The sequence below is a fragment of the Micropterus salmoides genome, unplaced genomic scaffold (genome assembly GCF_014851395.1).
Source record: "Micropterus salmoides isolate LMB-PRFRI ecotype aquatic unplaced genomic scaffold, ASM1485139v1 Ms_hic_scaffold_12, whole genome shotgun sequence".
Taxonomy (NCBI): Eukaryota; Metazoa; Chordata; class Actinopteri; order Centrarchiformes; family Centrarchidae; genus Micropterus; species Micropterus salmoides.
This window is the reverse complement of record NW_024040263.1, coordinates 30,577,420-30,603,670: the sequence shown is the minus strand read 5'-3', so window position 1 is coordinate 30,603,670 and position 26,251 is coordinate 30,577,420. Positions and strand designations below refer to the sequence as shown.

The 26,251-nt window shown below is 42.2% G+C and overlaps 1 protein-coding gene across 4 annotated transcripts in view; it reads left to right on the top strand.

Annotated features, from left to right (window-relative positions):
- neurl1aa (neuralized E3 ubiquitin protein ligase 1Aa) overlaps nt 1-26,251 on the top strand; it is a 76,456-nt gene that overhangs the window by 35,343 nt on the left and 14,862 nt on the right. For all 4 annotated transcript variants that reach the window (XM_038714560.1, XM_038714559.1, XM_038714558.1 and 1 more), the window contains exons 2-3: nt 9,377-9,627; nt 9,859-10,180. In XM_038714560.1, coding sequence (XP_038570488.1) covers nt 9,377-9,627; nt 9,859-10,180 — 573 coding nt within the window. The remainder of the gene's footprint in view (nt 1-9,376; nt 9,628-9,858; nt 10,181-26,251) is intronic.

Sequence of the window (26,251 nt, the reverse complement as noted above, 5' to 3'; positions counted from 1 at the left end):
GGTAGTGTTTGGGTGTTTTTATGTGTGTCTTCAGGTTTTCAGGTCTCCCTCCTGGGGACTTTGTGGCTTTACTGTCAGTTAATAACCAGTGGAAGTCAACAGTGTGGTTTCTGTGTAGGTTTATGGGCAAAAATGTAGGCCAGTTTCAGGCCCTGCGTGTCTTGTTTGATGATCCCTGAGGCCACAAGCAGCAATAAACATCTTCATTTTTGTTACAATAAAAATAGTTAATTTTCCCCCTTTCTCTCTCTCACTTTCTCTCTTTCTCTCTACATTTACAAAATAGAACATAATAGCAAACTCTGAACAAATAGTCCCACAGGGAACCAATGGGGCGATGGGACCTATGGGAGGTTTCCGCAGCCTTTTCTGCTGTTGACCACCTGATCATTCTAATTAAAGCCCCAAGATAAATCCAATTAGAGGGACAGACTAAGACAGTAGGATGAGGAAGCTATAGCTCCTTCTCTTTGGGATCAAGGTCAAACACCTAATTAAATAACTTTTTGTAAGGTGTTTGCATTCAAATACAATATTACCTGATTTATGGGCTCACCGTGTAAATATTGACATTCAACAGGCGAGTTTTTGATTTTTCAGTTAGCAGTATGTAAACTGAAAAATCAAATCTAAAGTTCCCTTTAGTACCCTTGTGAAAACATGGATCCCTCAGGACTAATACTCATTTCACTCCGTATTAATTGGTCAATTTTACAAGACAGGCACAATTTTGGTATAATTTAGGAGAATTTTGCAAAAGATCTCTGAACTCTACCCACAGGTCCATTTTCATCCCTAAATTACCAGCCACTTAGGGATACAAAACTGTATCTGGTTGAGGCTACTGTTTAGGCTAACATTTGCAGTTGTAATCTTTCCCTGACTTGTGTCAGTGTGCCCCCTTATTTCTGAAAGAATTTGTTGACAAGACAAGGATCTGAGCTTCTACAATACCAGTGTACAGTGGTTAATCCACTTCTGTAGATCATAAACATTGTAAATGGTCCACATTTTTTCCCTCTGGCTTTTAGACTCGGGCTGTTTCCTTGCCACACAGTCCTGATGGAATGGATTGTATCAGAATCACCTTGTAAATAAATTAGATTGCCTTTACAATCATGGTTTATAGTTTGCCATTGTAACATTCCTCCATTTTGACAAGTTTGCGGATTTTGTTGCTGTTTTGTTTATTTGTTTATTAGGTCCTCTTTATGTTCTTCTACATGCCAGACGTCTATGACGCAGCTGTTGCATCTACACAGCAAATATTTTGAATCCCCCCCTGCTTCATTAGTTCTGTTCTTCAATAGACATCATGGTGTTATGCATGCTGGCTCACTGAAATGGTTACTCAGACACTTCAATGCAATTGACTCGTTAATTAATGTTATTAATTACACATGTGCTTCTCCTACTATCACAAGCCAAAATGTCTGCTTTGAAAAAAGTCCATTACCTTGCCTTTTTGGCAGCTTAACCCACACCTGTGAACTTTATAGTTGTTAACATTTGCTGTTGAACTTCATTTATAACTCAATTGGCATTGAGTATTTGGCTCATTTTAAGTTCTTTATAAAACATACACAGTGAGCTTGTCATTATTGGAACATATTTCGCAATACTAACAAGAGTTCTGTACATTATACCACATATTACAATGCTAATTAGGCCATCAATCAGTAATTTGACATTATATGTTGTGTCTGAAATTGATTATTAGCCTAAAATAGTTTTTTATTGTATTATCTGTCTTCAGTCTTTAAACACGACTAAAACGTTTGTTCTCAAAATTAAAATCATAACATACATGTGATTTCGTGATGTTTTCAGAGGTCTTCAAGAATCAAATATTCATTTCAGCTGTGTGATAATCACTAACTTACATTTAGAAAAGCTGTGTTACAAGTGAATGGGAAAAAGTCTGGTAATCCTAAATGGAAGAGAGGACTGAACGAAATGTAATATAAAAGTACAAGCGTTGCCATGGGTACCCACAGCCATTGATAGAAAGCATCACTTTGCTTCTGCTGCTTCTTATAGAACTGAGAAGACAGAGCAAAGTTTAAGAAACCAGGTTTTCATCACATTTTAACCCTCCCAGTGCTGTTTTCCTCCATGCTTGCAGCTGTCGAAGAACTAAAACTTCCTAAATTGAAATCTCTTATCCTCAGAGCTGTCACTGTTCTTATTACTACTCACTGTTTATACATAGATATGAAAAAGGTGTGAGGTACTGAGGAACATGTTATGCTTTCTCAAGTTGCACCTCTGCAGGCTGTTGTTCTCAGGTGTGAGGTACCAGAGCACATCCAAACAGTGTGTGCTGAGTTGGTTGCATAATTTGGTCTGCCAAGTGTGTGGGAGCTCCACTTCTGTGCTCCCGATTGACTGAAAGTGGGCCAGAGTCTGAGGCTGCACAGGCTGATTCGATGGAGCGTCTGGCTCCTCTAGATGTGAATTGGATTCGGTGTCCAAATGTAAAGCGGAGACTGAGCTGAAAATATGCCACATAACAAAGTAAAGTTCCTAGAATCTGATGGGATCTCAGTATTGTTGTGGCTTATCTGAATGCCAAATAAAGGCAATGGATAGTTAATACGGTGTGCAAGCTACAAGCCACCATTGAAAATATTTCCTTTTTCTTCTTCCTCTATCTTTTTTTCCCCTCTTTCTATTTGTGTGCAGCTAGAAAGACAGAGGTTTAATCAGGCCTGGACAGTTGCTGTGGAGTGACTGAAACATATGTCCCAGGGTCAGGTGACATTGTTAAGAGTGTGTGTCAGTGTGGTCCATGTAATTCTTACTTCGTTTGACTGAGGGCAGCATGTTCTGGGGCAAAAGTCTGTCACCTACATCAACACAGAGTGGCGAGATCCCCTCACATATACACGTGCGCAACCCAACCCTTTCATCAAATCATGTGTGTCTGTGTCTATCTGTCTGTTTACGTGTGTCTGCAGCCAGTCCTTTCAGCCTCTTCCTCATGACAGGTCACCTTCAAGGCAGTGCTCACATTATTACTTCCAGCCAGTACTGAATTGCATGTTGCCTGCTTTCAGTCAATACACACTGCATATCATTACGCCTCTCCACCAGCCTGCTCTCTGTCACTGCCAAAGAACGTCACTGGATTGCATCGTGCTCCATTGTATGGGGCCTCACGATATTATTACTTATTGATTACTGTTGCGTAATCCTGCTCATCAGGAGAACGTGGTAACAGCAGGAAGACTAGTGGGCCATAGTGGATGACGTCAGCCAGACTCGTCCCCATGTGTCTCACTTGTCACTGCCAGGTCAGTGTGCAGTGAATTATTGATAGCAGAGGATCTCTACAGCAGGGTAACCCAGGACAGGAAACTAGAGATAAATAGTCCTTTGGGTAGTAAAGAGTAAATAAAGTTATTTAGTTGCCACTTCTTATAATATATATTTTGTTATATGTTTTATGTATTTATTATGTTTCGTGCTCAGGTCTGTATTCTGCGTTTTAACTGGCTGCGAAACAACCTAGGGGACAACAAACTTTTACTTTCATTAACAATTAATCTGCAGGTTATTCTCTTGAAACCAATGTTTAAAGAGGTCATTTTAGGCTTTTTGGTTTTTTCCCTCTCCTTTACTGAGTTATATTTATTTTTTGTGCATGTAACAGGTTTGCAAAGTGAAAAAGCCCAAAGTCCAGCCCAAAGGGAGTTCCCATCTGCCACAGAAAACTCTGCTCTGAAAAGCTCGTTTGTGGTCCAGCCTTTTCCCTTTGATTCCTGCGACGTCACAGCAAAACACGCACTCGTAATATTTGATAGTCCGACACGCCCTCAAAAACACCGGTGGAAAAACACTGAGCCACAGCACACAGTGACAAGACATCCACCTACTGCCTCTCCTCTCCCTTCCAAACACTAGCTACCCTCCAGGCAGTCAGTGGACATAAAGTTGTTACTGTGATGTAGAGACAGAGCTCAGTTAAAACTTTATGGATGATACTTTTGTTACAGATTAATAACTCACCACTCTGAAACTGTTGATCCAGTCTATGTTGCTAAGCTGGTCAGGGGATATACAGCTGAACCGAAGCTGTATTTACCGGCTTCTCACAACCCGCCCTACTCTGCTTCTGATTGGCTAGTAGTCCTTAAGCTTGAAGCTCCCAACAAAGATCTTGTAGAGATAGGATGTATCACTCAATAGCTAAAACGAAGCCTTCAACACAGGGTGATACGAGGAGCTGCAGCAATGTGCAGTTTGACAAAAATATGGTGTTTTTTTTTGAAAATTAAACCTTGTAAATCTGTTCTGGTACAACCCCTAAATAAGATTTTGAACCTGAAAATGAGCAGAATATGACCTCTTTTAAATCCATTGTTTCCACAGACTGTGCTGTCTCTGCAACAGACCTATGTACGTTCCAATAAAGAAGGAAGAGCAAGCTCCAGGCAAACATTTTATTTTAGGCAGAACATAGGCACTTGTGAGATCATAAATATTTTTTTTTACAAACCCAATCTGCTTCTGGACAACAGATAAAAGTGGCTAAAATGAAGACAATCTCAGGATGAATGAAGAAGTAGCCTCAAATTAGGTCAGTCTAATGCCACCAAATAGCTGCTAATCTAGAGTAAATCATTAACTGACAGGATCACTTGATACAGCTCTGACCAGTGGCATTGTGGAAACCCCCCACCATGCAACATTACCATGGGCACGAGTCATCTATCAATGCATCAACACCGAATCAATAGATTTGTCATGATGTTGCCTAGCAGCCCTTCAAGCCCTTTGGTTACTACCAACATAATGAGTTATGAGTCTGTAATGAGTGTCCCCAGGTAGAATAGCAGCTACAGGTACAGTTACTATCACCACAGTACTCATTGAGTCATTGAGAAACACACAGCCTATTGAGTTTCACACTCAACCTGTATCTCCATAGCATCTGTCCACATCTATAAACACACATGCCAGAAACTTTGGAGCTCAGTAAGAACAGTAAGACGCTGTGAAAACAAGGGTCAGTGTAAAAGGCACCATACATTAGCTGTGAGCTTCTGCCAGGGCATAGAGTACATTAAGCCATCTTGCCTGAGCTGTATTTTTAAGCACGTAAGCCTAAATGATAACGTGTGTGATTAATCGTTGCTATTATTGCGTGATTCATTTCACAGTTGGTGTGAAACAGGCTGAAATGCCATTTTGTCATGAGTCAGTGGGACTGAATACATCATCTAGACACTGCTATGTAAACATCATTAAGATTGTGTTTGTCATTGCCCTCCAGGCTCGTTGGCAGTGTAGTAAATGACACTGTCAACGGAGAGCAAAATCAAATAAAGAACTTGAGCAGAAAGAGTAACATTTTACATTGGTAACCTTTTGTAAAAGAGGAAATTTGTGCTTTTATCTTTCCTGAGATGGTAATGCTTGCAGTTATTGCAAGAGAAGAAAATGAGTGTTTAGCCATAACAGTCCAAGATTGATGGATCTAAAGTACGGTAGTACATTAACAATAATTTACACTAATGGCTACATCTGTACACAGTGATAAGTTTCACTTGAAATGCTAATCTAAGAGTTTATTTTATGTTACACCCAACACTAGCCTGCATGCTTGCATATTTCCAAATGTCTTGAATACTATTATGGTAAGAGACTATTATAGATTCACACAGCCTGTGTGTGTGTGTGTGTGTGTGTGTGTGTGCCTGCGTATTCTCTCTCCAAGTCTCTGAGGATGAGTGTTAAGCTGGGCTTTACATAGCAACAGGTACAGGGTGTGGGTTGCTATGTGGGCTACCTGTGCTACATAAGCAGCGCTGCTGTTGTGACAGACTCATCATGTTTCCATGCTAATAGTAGGCATAATGGTTATATATGGTGGAGGGTCTGCCTCAACGGTCTATTGTTTCAGGCTACCTTGTAGACACATGGGGGGGGGGGGGGGGGGGGGGGGGGGGGTTGCTGCATCTTAGATCACAATAGAAGAGGATTACTTACACACACTTTAGATGGAAATGAATATACTTGTACGTATACTCTCCATCTGCTGTTTAGTATTCTTTTACACCACACCCTGTCAGCGTTTCATTGCATTTGAAAAACACCAAGCATGGCTTATTTGCAAATAATATTTTTTTAATTGTATGTAATACAGCTTAACTGTTACCTTATGAGAACTTTTAATATGGAGAATAGCTTTTACAGTTGTTCCCCGGAGCAAGTAAGACATTTGATTTCCAAATACGGAGCAAATCTTTGAATAGTCTTCTCCCACCTATCAAATCCTATTTGCATGGTAAACCACTTAGCTGATGGTTGGTTGGTTGGTAACGACTGCGTAACTCTAGATAAAAAAAACAAATAACAACACACTGATGCACACACACGAACACACAGACAGCTCACCTCTCACTCACGTCGTCAGCCAAATTAACTGGTGAGAGATTAGCTTTCTGCTCCACGGGGATGTTCATTGGTGTATGACAGGTATTAGCCGCACACGAGCCTGTGTATTGTGTCGAGGGATTGGAGCTGTCGAGTGTGTGTTGTTATTAGTTGGATAAAGACCTCTATACTTCGGGGCAGAGGAATACAAGTGTTTCATCCCATTTATTCATAATAAGACATCCTTGACCTTTGGAAGAATGTCTCCTTTGAGGCTGTTTTACCAGATAACACGCATAAAGCTGTGTGCACAAACAGAGGTTTTTCAGAGGCAGCTGTCAGATTGATGTTAACAGGAGCCGTTTTCAAGGCTTTTACATCAAGGGGTCGCATCTAGGGCTATGTTGTCATGAGCATACGTCAGGATTTGTGTTGCTGAGGTAATTGAATGGCGAGGAGAAGCCTTTAGGCTGAAGCTGCTTTGGTCTGTCTAATAACTTATAACTACAACATATGATTTAAGAGTAAACCCTGAATCTTAAACAGTAGAAATGCTACGTGGGAAAATAACCCCACACATAAAAACCTTATTTTGCTCAAAGTTCTACAAAAAAAAAAATACAAAGCTTAACTCATATTTTACTGTCACATACTCTGAGGCCATGTTCGGACAGACTATAGCCCTCAGGCAAATACCATATGAGGTGGCGTTGGTGTTGACGTGTTGCTACAGAATACCTGTGTAGAAGATAAAATGTGAAACAGGAAGTTTGAACTGTAAATGCAATGGGATAAACATAGAAGCCATACTCTCCCTCTTCCTGTACTTAACTTGGATAACAGGATGGGTCAAAATGTCACAAAGCACTTAAAGACACGTAAATCCCATTTAATCGGGAATAGCTGCTCAGCAGTTAACTCATTTGTTACAAGGTATGAGTCAGTATATCCTGCAAAGCTGTTGTGTCTTTAAGGATGTGTTGCTAGTCAAGAGATTTGGTAAAATATAGGATTAAAAGATCTATCAGAATGATACAAATAAGCAAAGATGTTAGTATTGTTCCATACATGGATATTTCCCTTTGTTTGAATCGACTCGGCTAGCCAAAGTGTGCACAGGCTGAGTTGCAAAAAGCTAGAATGTGAGACTATAAATATAATTTTGTTGTGTCTGAGTAAACAAAAGGCATCTGTTGTATCCTAGCTGATAGCCACAGAGTAAAAGAGTGCACTGATCAAGACCTTTAGATCTGAGGGGTTGCTAAGGAACATGAATTCACACATAGCCTATTTCTCTCCACAGCAGCTGTGCCTCTTTAGAGCCCGGTAATGCATTCAGCTCAATCTGCCCAGGACCACGTGCACCACATTCAACAACTGCTCTCCTGTGGCTCTGCCTAAGACAAAAGGCCTTAACGATGCTCTTTAGGCTGAGGCCAGCTTGAACGGCAGACACGCTTAGGGTGAAAAAATAGAAGCGTCATAAAAAAAGACGAGAGGGAGACAAAGAGAAAGGGAGAACACAAAGAGTGCTGTTTTTTAGGACTAGCTGCACGGTCTTATCAGAACTCCACAGGACATCTGCTTACACGATGTTAGCTTTCATCTTTCTGTTTGTCAAACTGTCCTCTGTGATTATGGCAGTGGGTACAGAGCGAGTCCAAATCACCATTAACTGAATTTTAACTACGATTTTACTTTGACATTTTCAATTATAGCTATTTATTTTTGTGAGCGAGCACCTGCTAAGGGGAGGAATGAAACTTCACTAACTTATACATCCAGGTAAACTTCGAGTGTTGTTGATGTTTATGTTGATGGATCAGTCCCTCGGATTTGAAAAAAATAGTTTTTTTTCCTAGTCCTATATTATACAGGGAAAAATCAGTCAAAAAAGAGACAGACCAATTTCTCCTCTGAAAGTAGCTTGAATAGGGCATAACGCATCACAGCAGGGAGACGGATACAAAATATCCAGGTGAGATTTTTGAGGAAAATGTGGATCACTAACTGGATGCAAAAGTAGAGCAGACAAGTTGAGAGAATGAATATAAATTACTACTTCACCACAAAATACTGGAATGTGCTTACCCAACTTAGAGTTCAGTGTCTTACCCTGGGACACTTTGGCATGTGAACAGGAGGAGCCGGGGATCGAACTGCCATGAAATTAGTGGACGACCAGCTCTACTGCCCCATGTTGTTTCTAGTAGCTGCTTAATCATGGCCATATCCCCCAGACTCTTTTCAGACACATTTACTGCTGATGCATCTAATTATCAAGTCAGTGAAGCCTTCCTCTGCATGTTTTCTTGACTCTTGGCAAACAGCCATAGAACTGCTGGATTTTGGGATGAGGCACATGACAGTGTGATGTGTGATATTTAGTCTTGTTAGGAACTTGTGATGGATTTATTTTGTGGGCCACTGTTTTTTATACAAGAGTAATGTCTCAATCAATTTCAATTTAGCCAAATAATGGATGGTTATTAATATCTGTTATGCAATAGGTTGAAACTGCATTATACTGCCAGCCAGCGCATGGCTTCTACTAAAGGCTTGTGGTGACAGATGCCCAACCGAATGGGTGACATGGACCATCTTATCACATCCATTGTCTTTCTAAATGGCTGTTTGTCTGGGAACAGTTCAGCATGTCAAGAACTGAAGAGCATCATTTCTGTCATGTTTTGCAATGTTGACCTGCATGGAAATTTGTTTTTCACCATGCAGAGCCCAATGTGATTATGGCTGATTAGCTTATTACTCCGTTGCTCACAAATAATCATTAAAGAACCCAAAAACAAGAACTCAGAAAGGTTAAATTATGCGGTACTATCTGATGTTATTTTCTGTGATGCAAAGCTTTTCATCAAATTCAAAACAAACTGACTGACTGAACCTGACGTCCTGCTCCAAATTAGGACATGTTTATTTCACAGTAGAGCTCATCTCCATTTGTGCTTTGCTCTTCTTCTGTCTCTCTCTGCCTCAGACTCCCTCGGTGGCCCGTTCCCATCCACGTCGCACCGATGTCACCACAAACCCAAGAGGTGCCTGCCTATCCAGTGTGGCAGCGTTGGTGGTCCCCTTCCCATCAGCCCACTCCTCTTCCATCCAAATGCAAAGGGATCCCAAATCGTCATGGACCTTGCCCAGAAGACAGTCAAGAGGCAGGCCAGTTTCTGCAATGCCATCACCTTCTGCAACAGGCCCATAATGCTGTATGAGCAAGTTCGCCTCAAGGTATTTCATGTCAGAGTGGAGCACTTGAGCTCCGGAAAGTCTGGGAACTTTTAAACCATACTATTGACTTTAATTTTAGGTTCACGCTTAAAATACTGAGTCCCACGAGAAAGATTCAACTACATTGTCTGCAATGGAATGGAAACCAGCACTGCACTATTTATATCAAATCTTAAATCAAATATTTTCCAAATAAATTAATAAAGCTACATTTGGTTTTCTTCTCCCCAGATTACTAAAAAGCAGTGCTGCTGGAGTGGGGCTCTACGTCTGGGCTTCACCTCCAAAGACCCATCCAGGATAAATCCAGACAACCTGCCCAAGTACGCCTGCCCCGACCTGGTCTCCCAGAGCGGCTTCTGGGCCAAGGCCCTGCCTGAGGAGTTTGCCAATGAGGGCAACGTTATCGCCTTTTGGGTTGACAAGAAGGGCAGAGTCTTCTACCGCATTAACGAGTCCAGTCCCATGCTGTTCTTCAGCGGAGTCCGCACAGCTGAGCCCCTCTGGGCCCTCATCGATGTATACGGTCTGACCCGTGGAGTGCAGCTGCTAGGTAGGTTTGTTGAAGAAGCATAAGATCCAGAGCTTTACCAACCAGGCAAAAGGGCAACTGCCCCAGGAACCCAGACCCACGGGGGCCCTAATTTAATTAACTGAATATAAACTGAAATGAAAAGGGGTTATAATACCGTATATAAAAGAACTGGACTATTTCTTGGGCGGGTGCTGTTACCTTCTGGATTGTCCGTTGGTTGCCTGGCAACCTCATGGTGACTAGAGGACTCCAGCAAGTCAGGCCAATAAATAGTATGCCCCATAACACTTTTCATTTTTGACACTGGATATTTTACAGATTTCAGGCGCATTTCGTCACCAACAAAGCCAGGCTAGCTCTTTCCTCCATTTCCCAGCATTTATGCTTAGCTAAACTAACTTGCTGCTGGTTTTAGCTTCAGATTAAGCATGCATCCAACCTACAGCAAGAAAGGGAATAAATGTGTTTCCCAAAATGCCGAACCATTTCCTAGTGGCATCTCCTCCATTTGTAACTAATCTTAAAGGACATTTCCGGTTTATTCCAACCGGCTGTGTTTTCCATTACAGTGACTATTGTGGCTCCATGTTAATTTTGCACTACCTCCAACTCGTACAAAAAAATGTACGGCTTTCCAAATACACATGATTTTACATGAATCATTTCAAAAACTTGTCTCACTTTGCTAAGAGTAAAGCTGCAATTATAGCTACCTGCAAAGTGTCTCACAGGCTGTAATGGCTTTTTCTTAATCCATATGGAGAACGGACCATTTGGGCCGAGTGGCCTTATCTGTTTTCCAAGTCTGGCTCTCTGCAGCAAAAGTTTTTCTCGCCAGTCTGCTGTGGTGAGCAGTGAGAGCAGGAAGACCACTAGCTTCTTGACGTTTGCTGTCTTTTGGGACAGTCCTGTTGTCTTTCTACCTCCATTCTACATGTCTCCCCTTCCATTTAATTTAGCTACTCCTCTGCGTACTTTGTTTTAATAAATTTTGTCGGCCATCAAAGCGAAATTGACTTCATTGTCAGTCAGGTAAACAAACTAGCGTGAAAGGATGAATATGGAGGGTCAGCCAGCAAGTTGCCACAGGTGCAGATTCCTATGCACTTACTATTTACTATTATTTCTGTGTTTTCCTTCGGTCAGACTCAGTGACAACTGTAAAAAATGTTTTGAAAGCTTTGGGATGGCTTGCCCAGCTTGCCTCATATCAACGTTGTTTTGTGCAAGTCCCCATTTACTTCAGTCTTATTAACAAAGGTTGTGAGTGCAAAGCATGACCCATAGAGCCACAGTAGCCACATTTATTTTGAAATGCGCCAGGTTGGCGGAATTATCCTTTAAGGCCTCGTGTTGTAGAGAGGTCCTGTGTTAAGATCTACTTTTAAAACCTTTAATATTTTGGTTAATATATTGCTTTATGCTATAGCCCTTTTCCATACACATGCTGGCTTGGCTTGACTCAGTTTAACTCGGCGCAACAGACCAGCATGGCAGTGATTTCCATCTCCATTACAGTAGGGCTACCTGCTTGAAGGTATGGCAAGGATTATGCGAGTACGCGAGGGTCCGCTAGGGTGTGCGTGACAAAAAAATCATCCTCAGAGGGGGTACGCGTAGGGTCTGTGCGGACGTCCGCGTGCCTCCTGTTTTTTGCAACTAGCACTACCTGTGCACCAACCTACTAATCTACTGTGCATGTGTGTAACTTGTCCGCCAAGCTGACTCCAGAAAGTAGTATAAACAGAAGTAGTCCGCCTCCGCTCCAGAGTATATATGAGGCTTATGTCTTGGTGAGCTGAGGAATGAATGAAGAGAGGGAGTGGTGTTCAGAGAATTAAAATGTTATTTTCTGATTGTTTCATGGCGGGTACATTCCGAAGCACAAACAAACACATCCACAAACCTCCTCACAAACGGAGCACACGCTTCAGCCTCTTTACTCTGCGTGTGTGCAGCTCAGCCACACCCTTTGGCAAACAGACGCACACAGACCTGCAGCAAACGAAGCCCAGGCGGTCGGGCGTGCTTTGGCTCAACTACACAAATAGTCAGGCGCAACTCGGCGCGACTCAGCACAGCTCGGCGCATTTAAACTTGTAATGGAAATTTAAATGAACCAGGCATGTTGTGATGTTGTCTCCACTGACTGAAGTGCCAATGGAAAAGACCTACTACTACTACTACTACTGTGTTATTCCAGTCTTGATACTGTGTTTTCGCGAATGCTATGTTTCTGGTGTCCTTTCACTACAACCTTCTGCCCAATGACAACTGACAATCATAAACACACATTTAAAAAAAGGCTTATCTCCAATTATACCACGTCAGTTTAATGTATTTTAACACAATCTTTTACCATAGCACCAATGATTGTGATCATTTATTGATGTCATAACTATTTGTCTTTAATGGGGTGAAAGCAATGGGGTATTTTTAGATGACTTCAGACTTTGGTGCTTTTTGCTTTGCATATTTCGGCATTTCTTGTGTCCTCAGGTTTACTGTAAACATTTTCTTTCTAGAGGGTACCCTTGCTGTCTTTGTGTACAGTAAAGCCTTCCATGAAGCAATGGAATAACAATGAACAAAGGCTATCTATATATCTGAACAATATTTGGCCCCCAAATTTACACAACAGCAACAGCAGTCAAAAAGCTACGCTGTGCATTATCAAGGTATGGTAGATAGCTTAACATACATACCGCTAAGGGTATAGGACAGGATTGTGCGGCCCAGGCTTTGATGTGAGATAATGTATACACATATTTCTTTCCCTAGGAGAGTCAGTGCTGTCATCTCCTTGGCTGTTGTAAAAATAGACCATGGGTCACATGTTCCACAGATAGCACATTTGATTGTAATTGTGCACTGTGTTGATTGACACTGGGATCTCCAGGCTGGATGTTTAGTCTCTTGATTACGTGGGAACCCATATTCTTAGTTTTCCCCTCTCTGTGTTTGCCTTTCCCTTGATGACCAGTGGCATTTATGGTTCATAACTCAAAGTCCTGTTGCCATATTCAACATAGCCTGTCCTAATAAATCACTGTTTGCAGATGGGGGGAAAAAAACCCTTATTAGATAAAGGGACTTGTAGAATATCAAATAGCATAGGCCCACTAGCAGAGCTTACCCCCCCAAGGTTTGCTGACTGAAGTCTATGTAATGCATCTTTCCAAGAAAGATCTGACCCCTTTCAAACACTGCCCCAAATACAATTTCAATCAAAAACCTGGCTTCTGCTTAGCCCTACTGTCTTTTTTCAGTCAGGCTATATGCAAGGCTGCCTACAAAGCAGTGCTCCTGTTCCTCAGGGGGCCGACTGACTGACATCTGCCCCCACAAACGGGCCTGTTCAGAGGGGCGGAACACTACCGGAGGTCGAGATAGAAATACATCTTCTAGACAAGAAACGGCCCTTTGTGACGCTGAATGGCCAATTGAGTCAGCTCTGTGTAACACGTTTCTGTGCGCCACGCTCAATGAACCTTTCCCTATCCTCAGATAAGCCCTTGGGCTTTCACATCTGAGGCCTTTGCCTTGCTTTCACTCCTTATTTTATCTGGCATTTGAGGAGCTGTTGGGTTTTTTTTCAGCCTCAGATTCTCAATTAAACCAATAGCTTGGGAAGCAACAGATAAAGCAATAGCAATGGAGCATTTTCTTTGTTCCTTCTAAATCTTCCAATACCTAAATAGCCATTTTAGTACACATTTTGCTTTTGCTGTTGCTGAAAAGGGTTTTATAACGGTTGTAGACAGTTTATCTGTGAGCTCCCTTTTACTTTAATTTAGATACTTGATCACATTCTTTCTCAAAACATCCCATTCTCTCAAGCCTACACCTCTATTCTTTGCAGCCATGATGAACAAATTTCCCCTCTAGTTTCCAAAACAATTATATTATCTCCATTTCAGCATTTTTCAGCAGAGAGTGAGATTATTCGTGTGCCTCCCTGGAAATACTATAATCCTTGCTACATAAAGATTGAATTAAAGTTGTATGGTGGATTAAGTGTCTCGCTCAAAGACATTTTGCACAGCTTGTGCATGTAGCCCTTTCATAATGTAAATTAACAGCTCCGGTAGTGTCTCTAGTGTCTGCATTCAGCAGGGAGAGTTCTACACACAAACACTTGCACAAACATCCACACACCTTCAAAAGCAGCTTTCACAGTCTATTCAAATCAGCCATTCTACCTGTCTTTATATCAATTTAGATCCTTCTCCTTCCAGCTGTTGCGATTATGTTGGTCATTTCACGTCATCCATTTTATTTAATGGCCCCTGTGTATTTGCTGTCAGCATATATCTGGAATAGTTGTTTCCATAAATGCTTAGCTGGGTGCTTTGCTTTATCACGACTAATGGTTAGACAAGTAGAAGGCAGGTTTTCCCACAGTAACTCACAGGTAGGTTTTGCTCTTAACCAAAGACAACATTAATAAGGAGCTTACTGCAACCCATATATACAAATATAGCTTCTAAAAGAGGGATTTAAGAATAACTTGACTTAACTGTCAAGGCATGGTTTGTAGTTTTAATCCTCACAATAAATATATGGGAACACATTTAAACAGCATAAACTTAATTAACAGATATTTCCCCCACTTTGGGACTGCAGAGACAAACTGTAAACACAATATTGACATATTATCACTGTTTAAATTGATATGGCAAACTTGTTACGAAACAATTGTGTGTGACTCCTACTGATGTAAGTCCAATATTCACCCTCCTTTTAGTTCTGTTTTTAGTCTTTATCAAATGCTGTCTCTTTAGCGGCTAAACACTCTACTGTGTACTGTGTACTGTACTGTGTCTAACCAGGAAATATGCCTTTAAAGAGGTATTAAGTGATGATTTGCCATATGGGGCCAGCATAAAAAGGAATAATGACTACATTAGCATTGTCCCCATATAAAGTTGTTATGAAGAACATATTTGTAAACATTTGCCTGAGTCAGAGATGCCTTTGTACACCCATTTTTAATGGGTGTTGCCTTGGCCAGGAGGAGAGGTCATCAGGTGGTGCCAAACCCTTAACCACAACACTGCAGTTGGCGGGTCAGCAGTAGTGACCAGGCCACTGCCCCTCTCCTCCAGGCTTCCAGTTAATGTCCTCCCTCTTGCCCCGGAGCCAATAGGAGGCTGTTTTTCCCTCTTCTCCCAACCTCCCAACAGCTGTTTTACTTTTGTGGCCTCTCATTCCAACTTTAGTTATCAAATTCCTCACCGCTTTGAGCCGGGAATCCTCGGCATCCCACTTCTACTGTAAATAGCTGTGTTGACCAACCTTCGTCTAAACAATCCTGGACAAGTTTTTGGTACTTTGCCCCCTTCCATGGGACGATTTTCTTTTCATCAGGGGACTACTTGATAATGTCAGGTCTCAGGGTTATGGACAGTACCTCCTCGTGTACACGGAGTTTACTCCCCAGGTCGCGCTTCATTTCCCATCCCTGGGTCGAGTGCAGCAGATTCTGATGTGCTTCGCCCTGAAAACAGGATAGTTATTTACAAAGATAGTGGTGCTCAGTAGTGATTTTCTTTTGGCTGGATGTTTGTTTCTTCTTTTCTGTTCCATGGTATCTGCAAGCGTTGTAAACACCTTGTCATTGTGCCACCATTATCTCCTCAGGGGTCAAAGCACTTTTACACCCTGATAGAATGTGTGCCATGGTTCCTTTGGCTCCACACAACTTACAGAAGGCAGTCCTCCCTCATTTCCCTCCTGCTTTGGGGGACAAAGCACACACCTGCTCCTCTCAAGCTTGTCAGGACATTGCCCTCAAACGAGCTTAGGGCATTTCTTGTATACATGGCACAGTATACCTCTGGGACCTGGAGGAGAAGATGAGAGGGCTTCATGACATCTTGAACCTCTCTCTGGCTACATCCACATTACTATGTTTTTATTTAAAAGCGCAGACCCCTTGCTACGTGTGCACCTCCCATGCAGACTAAAACTGCGAATCTAAAGAACAAAGCAGAAAAGTTTGAAAACCCCGTTTTCATTTTAAAACAAAAAAGTAGTAGTGTGGCTGTAGCCTCCATGATGGGATCTCTGTGCTGAGGAGCTTTGTTGCTGGGTCAATGGTGCCGTAATTTCCTGATGGGTCACTGAAAGTTTCCTTAACATACTCCTCCACCTCTTCTTTAGAGTTTTTTAGAGTCTCAGACTTTGCCACTCCTAGAAGTGATTTGCTGAAGCGCTATGGGTCTTTTATAAACTGGGCTCTTGTCACTTCATTCCTTTTGTGCCTTCGTTTTAACCCCGCAGCTCTGCTCACTCTGATGAGCTGTTCTCAGAAGCTGGCTGTCACTTCTTTTATTTCTTCTTTTTCCTCAGTACTGGCCACTTTGAACTGTTTTTTCAGGGTTTTGATCTTCTTCCTAAGTTGTTTGGTCTTCCTCTTCTCTCTTCTATTGGCCTGCTTTGCTGGTCAAGGAATTCACCTTTCTTTCTATTGTTCCTGCTTGAACCGCTACAAGCACTTTGTTCAGGTATTCATCAAGCCCACTCTTGGCTTTGCTCATCGTGGGCTACTTGATTCTTCCTTTGTTGGCTGCGGTGGGCTGTCTGGGATGGCACTGGAGGTTTCCTGTTTGTGATCTTTGGGAAATGCAGACACTGTGAGATTTCTACAAATGTGGTGTGCTTCCAGTTTAGAAGTCTCCTGCATTTCACCAGACTGTATGCCTGTACAGTGTGCATATATTTCTCCTTATCCACACTTGGACCTAATCTGATGAGGAGTGATAGGGATGAATGAGGTTATCAGAACTTGGCAGAGTCTATGGCAGAAAAAAGATTTTGATGAGAGGAGCAATGAGTATAATAAGGCCAAGTGCAGACACAGGAACCCAAGGGATTTAGACCAAAACACAAGACACACAAGTTCAGTTTCCAGTGTTTATTTCAACTTACGCCACAGGTGAGACAAGTAAAATCCTAAATAGGTGCAAGCTCTAATCAAAGTTCAAGGAAATCCAAAAATGTACCAAAACATGTGTAGAATACAAAGGAAAACAGACAGATGCTCACTTAAATAAACAAGAGGGGGTGATTGACGAGACATGGGTGGGACACATGAGGGCTGGGCAAACAATCAACTAAGGAACAGGAAATAAAACTGGAAATCACAAAAACCCAAAACCGTAACAGTAAGAGTGAACCAAAAAAATAAAGTGAAAGATGCTAATATACTGCTTATAACTAGGGGTAACTGCAGAGTTGGGTGATAATTCTCTAGAAGTGGTAGATTTTACATTACATATTTAAAAGTATTTTGTAAAAATTGCTATTTTTTTAGAACATTTGATCTTAAAAGTCTCCTTTCACATACTGTACAAACAGCCCTTCATTGTTTCATCAATAATATAAAAATATTGATTTTAATTTTTAAAATGTCTTAGCACATGTCCTCAGCAACGTTTAGCATGTTGCACCAATGTCTTGAGATTCCTGTCCTGAGGTCAGTGCAAAAGTAGAAAAGCGAAGGATGAACTTGGAACACATTTGGAACACCTTTGATCTAGAAAGGTTGAAATAGGAGCAGTATCATGGTGATAATCCATCCCACATGAATCACCTGGGGGATACATCATCCATGACAGGAACAAAGGGGGGCAGGGCTGATTTAGTGGTTTCACGCCTCCCCAAGTATGATGACAGCAATTTAAGAATTTACCCTCCCACCTTCCAACCCGCTAATGCAGTTGAGACAGAAAAACCGATGGGACATCCTCAGTGACTCTATAAACTAATGCATGTTGGCAAAGCTTTCTGGGGAAAGCTTTCTGGGGCCCAGCTGCTAGGGGGGCCCATGCAGTCCAGCACTAATGATGTTCAAAGATAACCAAATTTTATTATGAACCAAAATACTCACCATTACTTATTAAAATAACAAAACAATTTAATTTTAAATGTTGCTTTAGTAAAATATATCCTGTTTCATAATGAAAACCCCCCTCTCCTGAAAATGGTATGAGTCATGTTTGTCGTACACAACGTCAGAACATCAAAAGTGCACCACATGCAGCAGGTCTGTGTTTATGCAGGAGATAGAGAGAGATCACAGCATGTGTTGACATGAGTAAACTAGATTTGCGGAGGGCCCATTTACTGGACATTTTCAGGGGCCTAGTCATTTAAATGGACAGGCCTGCATGTAGGAGAGTATACTTTCACACATCCATATTTTTGTGCTTTTGCTACAGAGAAAATGTGTCACATAAGGTGACGTTTCTGCTTAGGTGCCTGAGGTAGCAGGTGATTGACTGCACCTGGCCTTAAAATGGGTAAAAACAATATTGCAGAGTTTGGCAGGATAATCTTTAGGGCAGACTGAAGCTGTCCCCCGCGGGCTTGAAATCCAACAAGCCAGAAAAAGTTTGTTTAATATATACCCATGTCCCGTTCCTAAGGTTAGCTGTCACTCTCATACAGTATTTACACACACGTACACACAGCCGAACTTTACTTGACACTGGGAAGGAGGCTGAGTAACTGAGCAATTCCAGCTGTTGTGAAGCCAGCAGGACTCAGATTGTATGAGTCAGTCACAGTGGAGCTTTAATCAAGAGGGGCCCTCTGTGGGACTTCCCTGAAGGACAAGAGAATGAAGCCTGATTGCAAATCCTTGAGGCTGCTAACACCTCTCAACCAGGCTGACTCAGAGAAGGCCAATCTAGCTGTCGCCCAAAAGAAGCAAAGCAGTTAATTTAGTTCATAGAAAACATAGTGTCCTGGAAGAGAGACTATCTCTGCATTTCATCAGGAAAAACTACATTTCACTCTGCGGGGGAAACACTAAAGAGCTTCTGACGTCTGCAGTGTAATGACAGATTGTCCTCAGGTCCTCAGGTGATGGAGTGAATTACACGGTAGCTCTTGACCAGAGAATGAGGTCCTATTGGAAGGTCAGGAAGCAATTTTTGCTGTCACTCTACATGACTGGCAGAGCAGCTGTAGTAAAGTGGGAGAAACATATGAAATGCCCATTTTTATCATATCAACCAGAAAATATGATGCAGGGATTCTTACAAGCATAATCAAAGCGGTGTGCTCTTTCTGTAATGTATCTTCTGTATACAACCACAGTAGTCTCCTCTTTTATGTAATCACACTTTGTTTATTTTGTTGGATAAATCACCATTGATTGTAGAAATGTTATTTTGTGTAAAGATGACAGATGTGGGCGAGGTGAAAGGAAAACTAATCCTGGAAACTGAAGTGCTTCGGTGAGAGTAAAACAATGTGTGAAGGCATGATGGATGGAGGCGCGGCAGGCCCGACTCTTTGTTTATGTCTTTCACAAGACGTGTCAGAGGAGCTGGCTTGTCTCTGACAGCGCGTCAGCTCGCGAGGCAGGGTTGTCCTGTTTGAACCTTTCACAACATGTCATGTTCGTAAGGCAAAAGTGAAGGATGCCATCACTGATAGAAATGTCATCCCTCATGTGTTCCGATGTAGCTTAGCAGCTGGTTTGGTTAAAGATTGGCTTCTACACCTGCATGTGCTCAGAGGTTTCCCTTCACTGATGTTACAGGTGTAGGAAAAGCACAATTTCTCTAGGTGCCAAAATAAAATGCAAGCCTTGTCTGGCAGCTTTTATCTCCAAATATGTTGAAGCCTGATGCCAGCAAATATAAGTCTCCTCCAGTTTAACAATACCCAGTACAAAAGACAAAGTAAAGGTTGGGAACTTACCTACAGCAAGTAATATTACAACATTCCCTTTACAAACCCTCTCAGACTTGATTGCTATGCGTGACTAGCAACTCACTCAGAACAGGCTGTAGAGCATTATCGTATTAAAGTATTAATGACATATGAAATTTGGATTAAACCAGTTGGTCTGGTGTGGGCTCACATGTAAATGTGCTGTTAGCCTTAGCTTGTTGGTGTAAGATAGAAAGAGGTTGAGATATCAGGAGAGTGTGTGAGTGACAAGTGAGAATAAAGGGGTGGATTAGCACAGCCTTCATCAGTGGTATAATTTGGTTCGCTTTTCCCTTCCCACGTCAATTGGAAAGGTTTTCTCTAGCCCACGGTACACAGAGACGAATTACCATGAAAAACTAAATCTAATGACAATGAGTAGAACTTAGCAAGGGATGAAACAAATTTAATCCCAGCACTAATTATGAAAGTTCAAAGGTGTTCAGAGAAACAAACACTTTTTAAATGTTACCCAGTTCGGGAGTTGTCTTATAGGAGGTTTAAGTTTTTTCGCAGTGTACAATACAAACAGGATTTAAAAAATTAAATAACTCAAAACTTCTGTAATACTTCGTATTTTGTACTTTTGGTTACTGACTGTGCTTTGGCTCCACTCCTAGGACTCCACTAACGTGAAGTCACATAGAATGACAGAAGTCTATTAAAAACACTTGTTGTGTTATCCAGCTCAGAGAGAGAGACAGACCAAGGTTCCCTTACTTCTGAAATCGATTACTTTCAGTGGAATGATGACTTGATTATTGCGCGCACTTGACTGGCACTGGTGTTTGACTTGGCAGGACTCCCAGTTACTAGCAGCACTTACGAATCATGATGCTGCACGCAGAACCTCCAACGAAAATACACAAAGCAGAAAAGATGGTGTAAATCTGACTTTTTTGTAGTCATTTAGGAAATGTAGTGGGTGTAGGCTTGTAAAGACATCAAGCAAAGTAAATTTAGCCACATTCTTTATCTTGGCTTATGTTACATATAATTTATGACGGTTCTTTGTCAAAGAGAGTTAGTCAAAAGAAGAATAAACTGGAATTGTATGATTTGGCATTTAGAATCAGTTTTAAATGACTGTACCTTGGCTAGATTTCCTCGTCAGAGAGCCAGATCAAAGGACATTAGTAAAATAATTCCATTTCAGACTTTATCAGAAGTGAGAAATATCTTTATGTGGAGTGTTCCTGTTTTTCCTGTGCTCAAAAGAAGCTATTTTACCCATACTTTAAAACATGGTGTTCAGGGATCATCCTCTGAAACATCCGGCCATTGAATTCTGCTTGGGGTTTATGAATGTTCCTTTATGACACAGATCACGTAAGTGGATGACAGTCAGAATCCCTGATCAGAAATACGATTCAAAAACAAAGTGAGCATGTTAGTCATGTGCTGTTATTATTTAAAGGATAATTCCAGTTCATCACACCTTGGGACATATTTTCTTAGGCCGTCATTCCTAGTGGTAATAAAACCTGGGAACACTGCAACATCAATAAAACAAGTGTGATGGGGCAACATGAGCAGGTATCCAACCACATAGGTTTTAAACAAACACCACTACGAGCAACAGATTTCACATTACACATAATTCATCCACACTCCTGGATTCCTATAAATATGAATGATAGCAAAGGGGTGGACGTGCATGTGTTCAGAGTGTCCGTCTTCTCCCAGTAATAAATAATTAGCCTAATAACAGCCTTCCTTCATGCTTGAGCACAGAAATAAAACAGGGGAGCTTTAATATAAGAAGCTTGTGATGGAGGTTATTAACGCTGAGGTCCTGGCATGCTGATTGGCATAGAAGGGGCGGCACATGCTGAATTCTGCCGATGACCTAAGGGACAGGGCTTTTGTGACTTACCGGGCGTTTTGCCTGCCTCTTTGTTATGGCCATGTGTCGCCCTGGGAGCCTGCTGCTCTTTCCAAAAGCCCAGGGTTCAAAGCGGCCCCGCCCGATCACGGAGCGGGGATTGGGCCAACGCCAGGGAATAAAGAACATCCTAAACATCTAGCACAAGACCCCTCTGACTCCGTCTCTCTCTTCCACTATACCAACCCCTCTCTTTCTCTTTCCTGCTTTATATATATCTGTGTCTCACTCGCTTGGCCAGTCAGTTTTCATTTCTTAATCCCCAGGTCAGTGACTCAACTATACGCTGCCTTGTCCCTCAAAGGCCCTGTGTTGACTCCATGCTTTACCTGTTCATAGCAAAATCTCCCTGGATTTCCATCTCTACCTTTTGCCTTCTCCTCAGTTCTCAATTCCCTTTATAGCTTTTGCCCTCTCTTCTCCACTCCCCTCCCGTCCCCTCCCCTCTCCATTTCAAATTGCTCTAAATTTTATTTTCTCTTCCTAGTTTTAGCTCTTTCTTCACCTTTTACCAACATCAGATGAACACCTCCAGAGACTATGGATAAAGATAAGCCCTGTGAGATAGATTGTGTGCGTGAGATAGAGTAAATCCTCCCCCATCACACCCCCCCCCCTTCCAACACTGGCTCAAACTCCTGGCACGTTCCATCTACTCAGGCTAGAAAAGCCACTAAGCCAGCCTCTGCCTCTATCCACGTCCCCATGCACAGCATTAGCTAACCTGCTTTGCAGCTATTCCCTAATCAAAAACATTTAAAGTGTGAGCCAACGCCCGTGTAGGCCAAAATAGACACGCTACCATTCCTCCTCCCATTACCCGCCACCCTTGTCCATTCATTTGCGATGGATTAGCCCAACAGGTGCTTAATTATTCTAATCAAAAAATGCTCCAAGGAGAAACTGGGCGAAAAAAGGCAACCTAAACTGTGTTTCAATTTTTTTTATAAATTTCAATGAAAGAGCTAATCTATAACTCTCACACTCCTGTGCATGAATTAATTAATGGTTCAGCACAACAGGTGCTATATTTGATTTGAAATTCAATTAAAAGTGAAGAAGGTGAACCCCTCCCCCCTACCCAATCCCTCCTGGCTCACAGTGTCAGCAGCTGCATCTTCCATGGCCTCATTACAACTCACACGTACACACACAAACACACGCACACAATGTTTAATACTGCTTTCAAAGTGCTAAATTCTGGCCCTGGCCAATGGGAAAGAGCATCTGTAAGTGGTGGATTTGAAAGGGACCAATAGGACAAAGGGATTGTATCAGCTAAAAACGCAGGTGCACCATGATCAGCAGGCAGCAGCTGGTGAGGTCACAAACGGACTCACACACACACACACTCACACACACACACACACACACACACACACATACACATTGTGTGCACAAACATGGCAAACACGCACACAAGCTTTTCCAAATGCATGGTAAATATTCTACAGTCCTTTCATTCCTCTCTCTGTCCTCCAAGCTAACAACAAGCGTCAGGAACACATAAAGTACAGCAGTGCCTCCATCTCACCAGCCTTTGATGAATAAAGAAGCAAAAAGAAGAATACATGGCACGCCAGCCAATATGGGTTTGAAATGACTGCTCTTTGAAAAGTGAGAGAGGAAGAGAAAAAGGGGCAGGATATAGAAAGGAACATAAACCCTTCTGAAAAGCTTTTTGAAAAATAGCTGATAAAATACTATATTTTTTAGAGGAATCAATTCACCGTGTGTATGAGTTTGTGTTCACACTTTCTACGTTTGAGTTAGAGTCGGAGTGACACGCAGAGCGGGTGAGATGATTTGCGGCTCTCTGGAAGCCTCCGCAGACTCCTTTCAACACAAATCCAGCATTGTCACTGGCAGCCATCCCTCCCTCTCTGAATTTACCTCTCCTCTCTGTTCTCTCTCCCATCCGCTGTTATCCCCCGAGACATGTCATCATCCTCTCTGCAGCTCCAGTCCTCCCGCATGTCCTGGAGGTCTTGCAACAAAGTCTATCCCATCGTAATCCAATTTAGGATGGAGTGATGGGCAGCAGGGAAATTGCCAGCTCTGGAAGACACACACACACACAGATAAAATTTCATTTGCTGATGTCATTCAAATCCCTCAATCACTCTGCGCGAGTGGGCCGCCGACTGCACGGCATCGCAATCAGTTTGTGGTTGAGCGGTTCGTATGCCTCCTCCTCACTCTATGGCCAAAGGAGAGGCCTTCCCTAATCATCAGAGAGCAGCATTCGAGGTCTGAGTCACATTATGGTTTCTCTACTTCATTAAAGGCCTCCCTTCAGCAAATGGCTCTCTGTCTGAGGAAATGGCATAAAATCAGGCAATGGACTACATGGCAGACTGAGCTGTTCAATTACAACTTAACAGCCATACGTTGTCAGGCTCTGCTCATTTCCACAGTCTGTTCTCTAAGATCTGGCGAGGGTTATCACGGAGGCTGAGAGTCCATCAGGGGGAACTGATAGCAGAGGAAGTAGTAGATGAAAATACGAGCTGGCATGCTAGTCATCTTCAGCTAGCCTTGGGGACTCACAGTTAACTGCTGCACACACTTCTGAGCAGAGAGGTGTTTAATGGTTAATTAGCAGTCTCTGGGAGCTGCCCTGTGCACCAAAGGCTCTGTCCTCTCCATTTTATGTCTCTAAAAAATCAATTAGCAAAATTACAGGGCCCTGGTTCCATTAAACATTAATCACAGAGCATCCTGCTCTGGGTTAGCAGCTAAAATTAATTGACGGCTGACATGACTTTGAAGGAGCAGTGATGCCATCTCAGCTTTACAGTGTACAAGGACTCATCGGGCGGCATTTCAGTGGTGCAGATCAGTTTCAGTTCAAGACATTTGCAGCATGATATGATGTTAGCCACTGTCTTTGTAGATGACTAAGGTATACTCAGGTGAACCCTCTGAGGTAGATTTAGTTAAGATGTGGACTTGGACCTTGAAGCCTGGAATGATTGTCTGTAGGGCTGGGTATTTAAAAAAAAAAAAAACGTCTTTGGTACCCATCAAAATGTGGGTGACGCAACTGCCAATTAGCTTGAAAAGTCTATGCAGAAAGTGAATGGGACTTTTATTTCTGAAACCCTGGACACCTGAAAGAAAATTCTATTCTACTCTCTTCTACTTCCCAACGCTATACCGAGAGCTGGCCTGGAATGTCGGGTTACATATTTAGCCCTGTTAACTTATTCTTTGTAAAGATAGTTCCTGATCTTCATTTTTCATCAAAAATCTTTCTTATGCAACATGTTGAGCCTCATCCCACATATGAATTCTAGTCTAGTAAAACAAAAAAAATATATAACTAGTCCTATCTGTCTGTAATCTTAGACGAAATACCTAATTCTGCTGACTCAATCAACCCAACAGTACTGTATTCAACTACTTCTCGCCTTATGCTTAACTAATCTGAAATTGAATTGAATTAATCTCAATGCAAAAACTACAAATTCTTTTTCAACTTGCCACTTGCTGTTATAAATTAGCAACATAATCAAACTATAAAAACTATATTGAGAAAACGTCAAAACTGTTCCTGGTTCAGCCAGTATGACAGCAGTGCTTCCTCCAGGCCTGTCATGACTCGATCTTCCTTTGGCTGCATCCCTTTCAGCTGTGGGAGGGCATCATAAGAGGCTTGGCTGCTCTCTTTTCACTGCTACAGTTTACAGTTAGTGGTGGGCAGCCTGTCCCACAGCCCTGGTAATTGAGGCTAAGAGGTTTATCTGGAGTCGGGCTCTCAGGTCCTGGTCAGATAGAGGGGCCAGGACTGGAGAGACTCTCCAGAGACAGTCACTGGCCAGTCACTGTCTTTTATCCCCCCCTTTTTCTTAGTGTCAATGGCTTTCCTCTGCCTCTGTCTTTGACTGAGGAAGGTTGCTCTATATCTCCATAATCTTAAGGGGTGTCTCTTGTTTTCCTCCGGTCCTACAAATACACATGTGCATACATCAGACACAAACACAGACGGCCCACCCCTGTAGCCCACGCCCGCCCAAACTCCGAGTAGCACGGGTCTCTCTCGGAACGCCAAGCTAATTTTACCCCTACCACCGGGCGAGGCGGGGGGGGGGGGAGAGAGGAAGGGCACATTTAGAGGTGTTATTTTGAGACCGTAAGCAAGTTTGAAGGCAGCTTATCAGAGGAGGAGGCATTTATGTGCATGTGACCCACTACTCTTGCTATTGGACACATTGGCTGATATTAATGGCTTTCTGTAGAGGGATACTGTACTATGGATTGCAAGGAATCCAACCAACGAATGTATTCACACAAACATGCGCACACATCCACCCACGTATTAAAATTTGTTTTCAGGAAAGTAATTTGTTCTTTGCTAACTGACACCATACCACATTTTCTTGTATAAAACTAGATGATTCAGCTCTGTGCATATATAGGAGCAACTGGCTTTCTTTCATTTCTTTATCTTTAAACACACTTCCTGACACTCT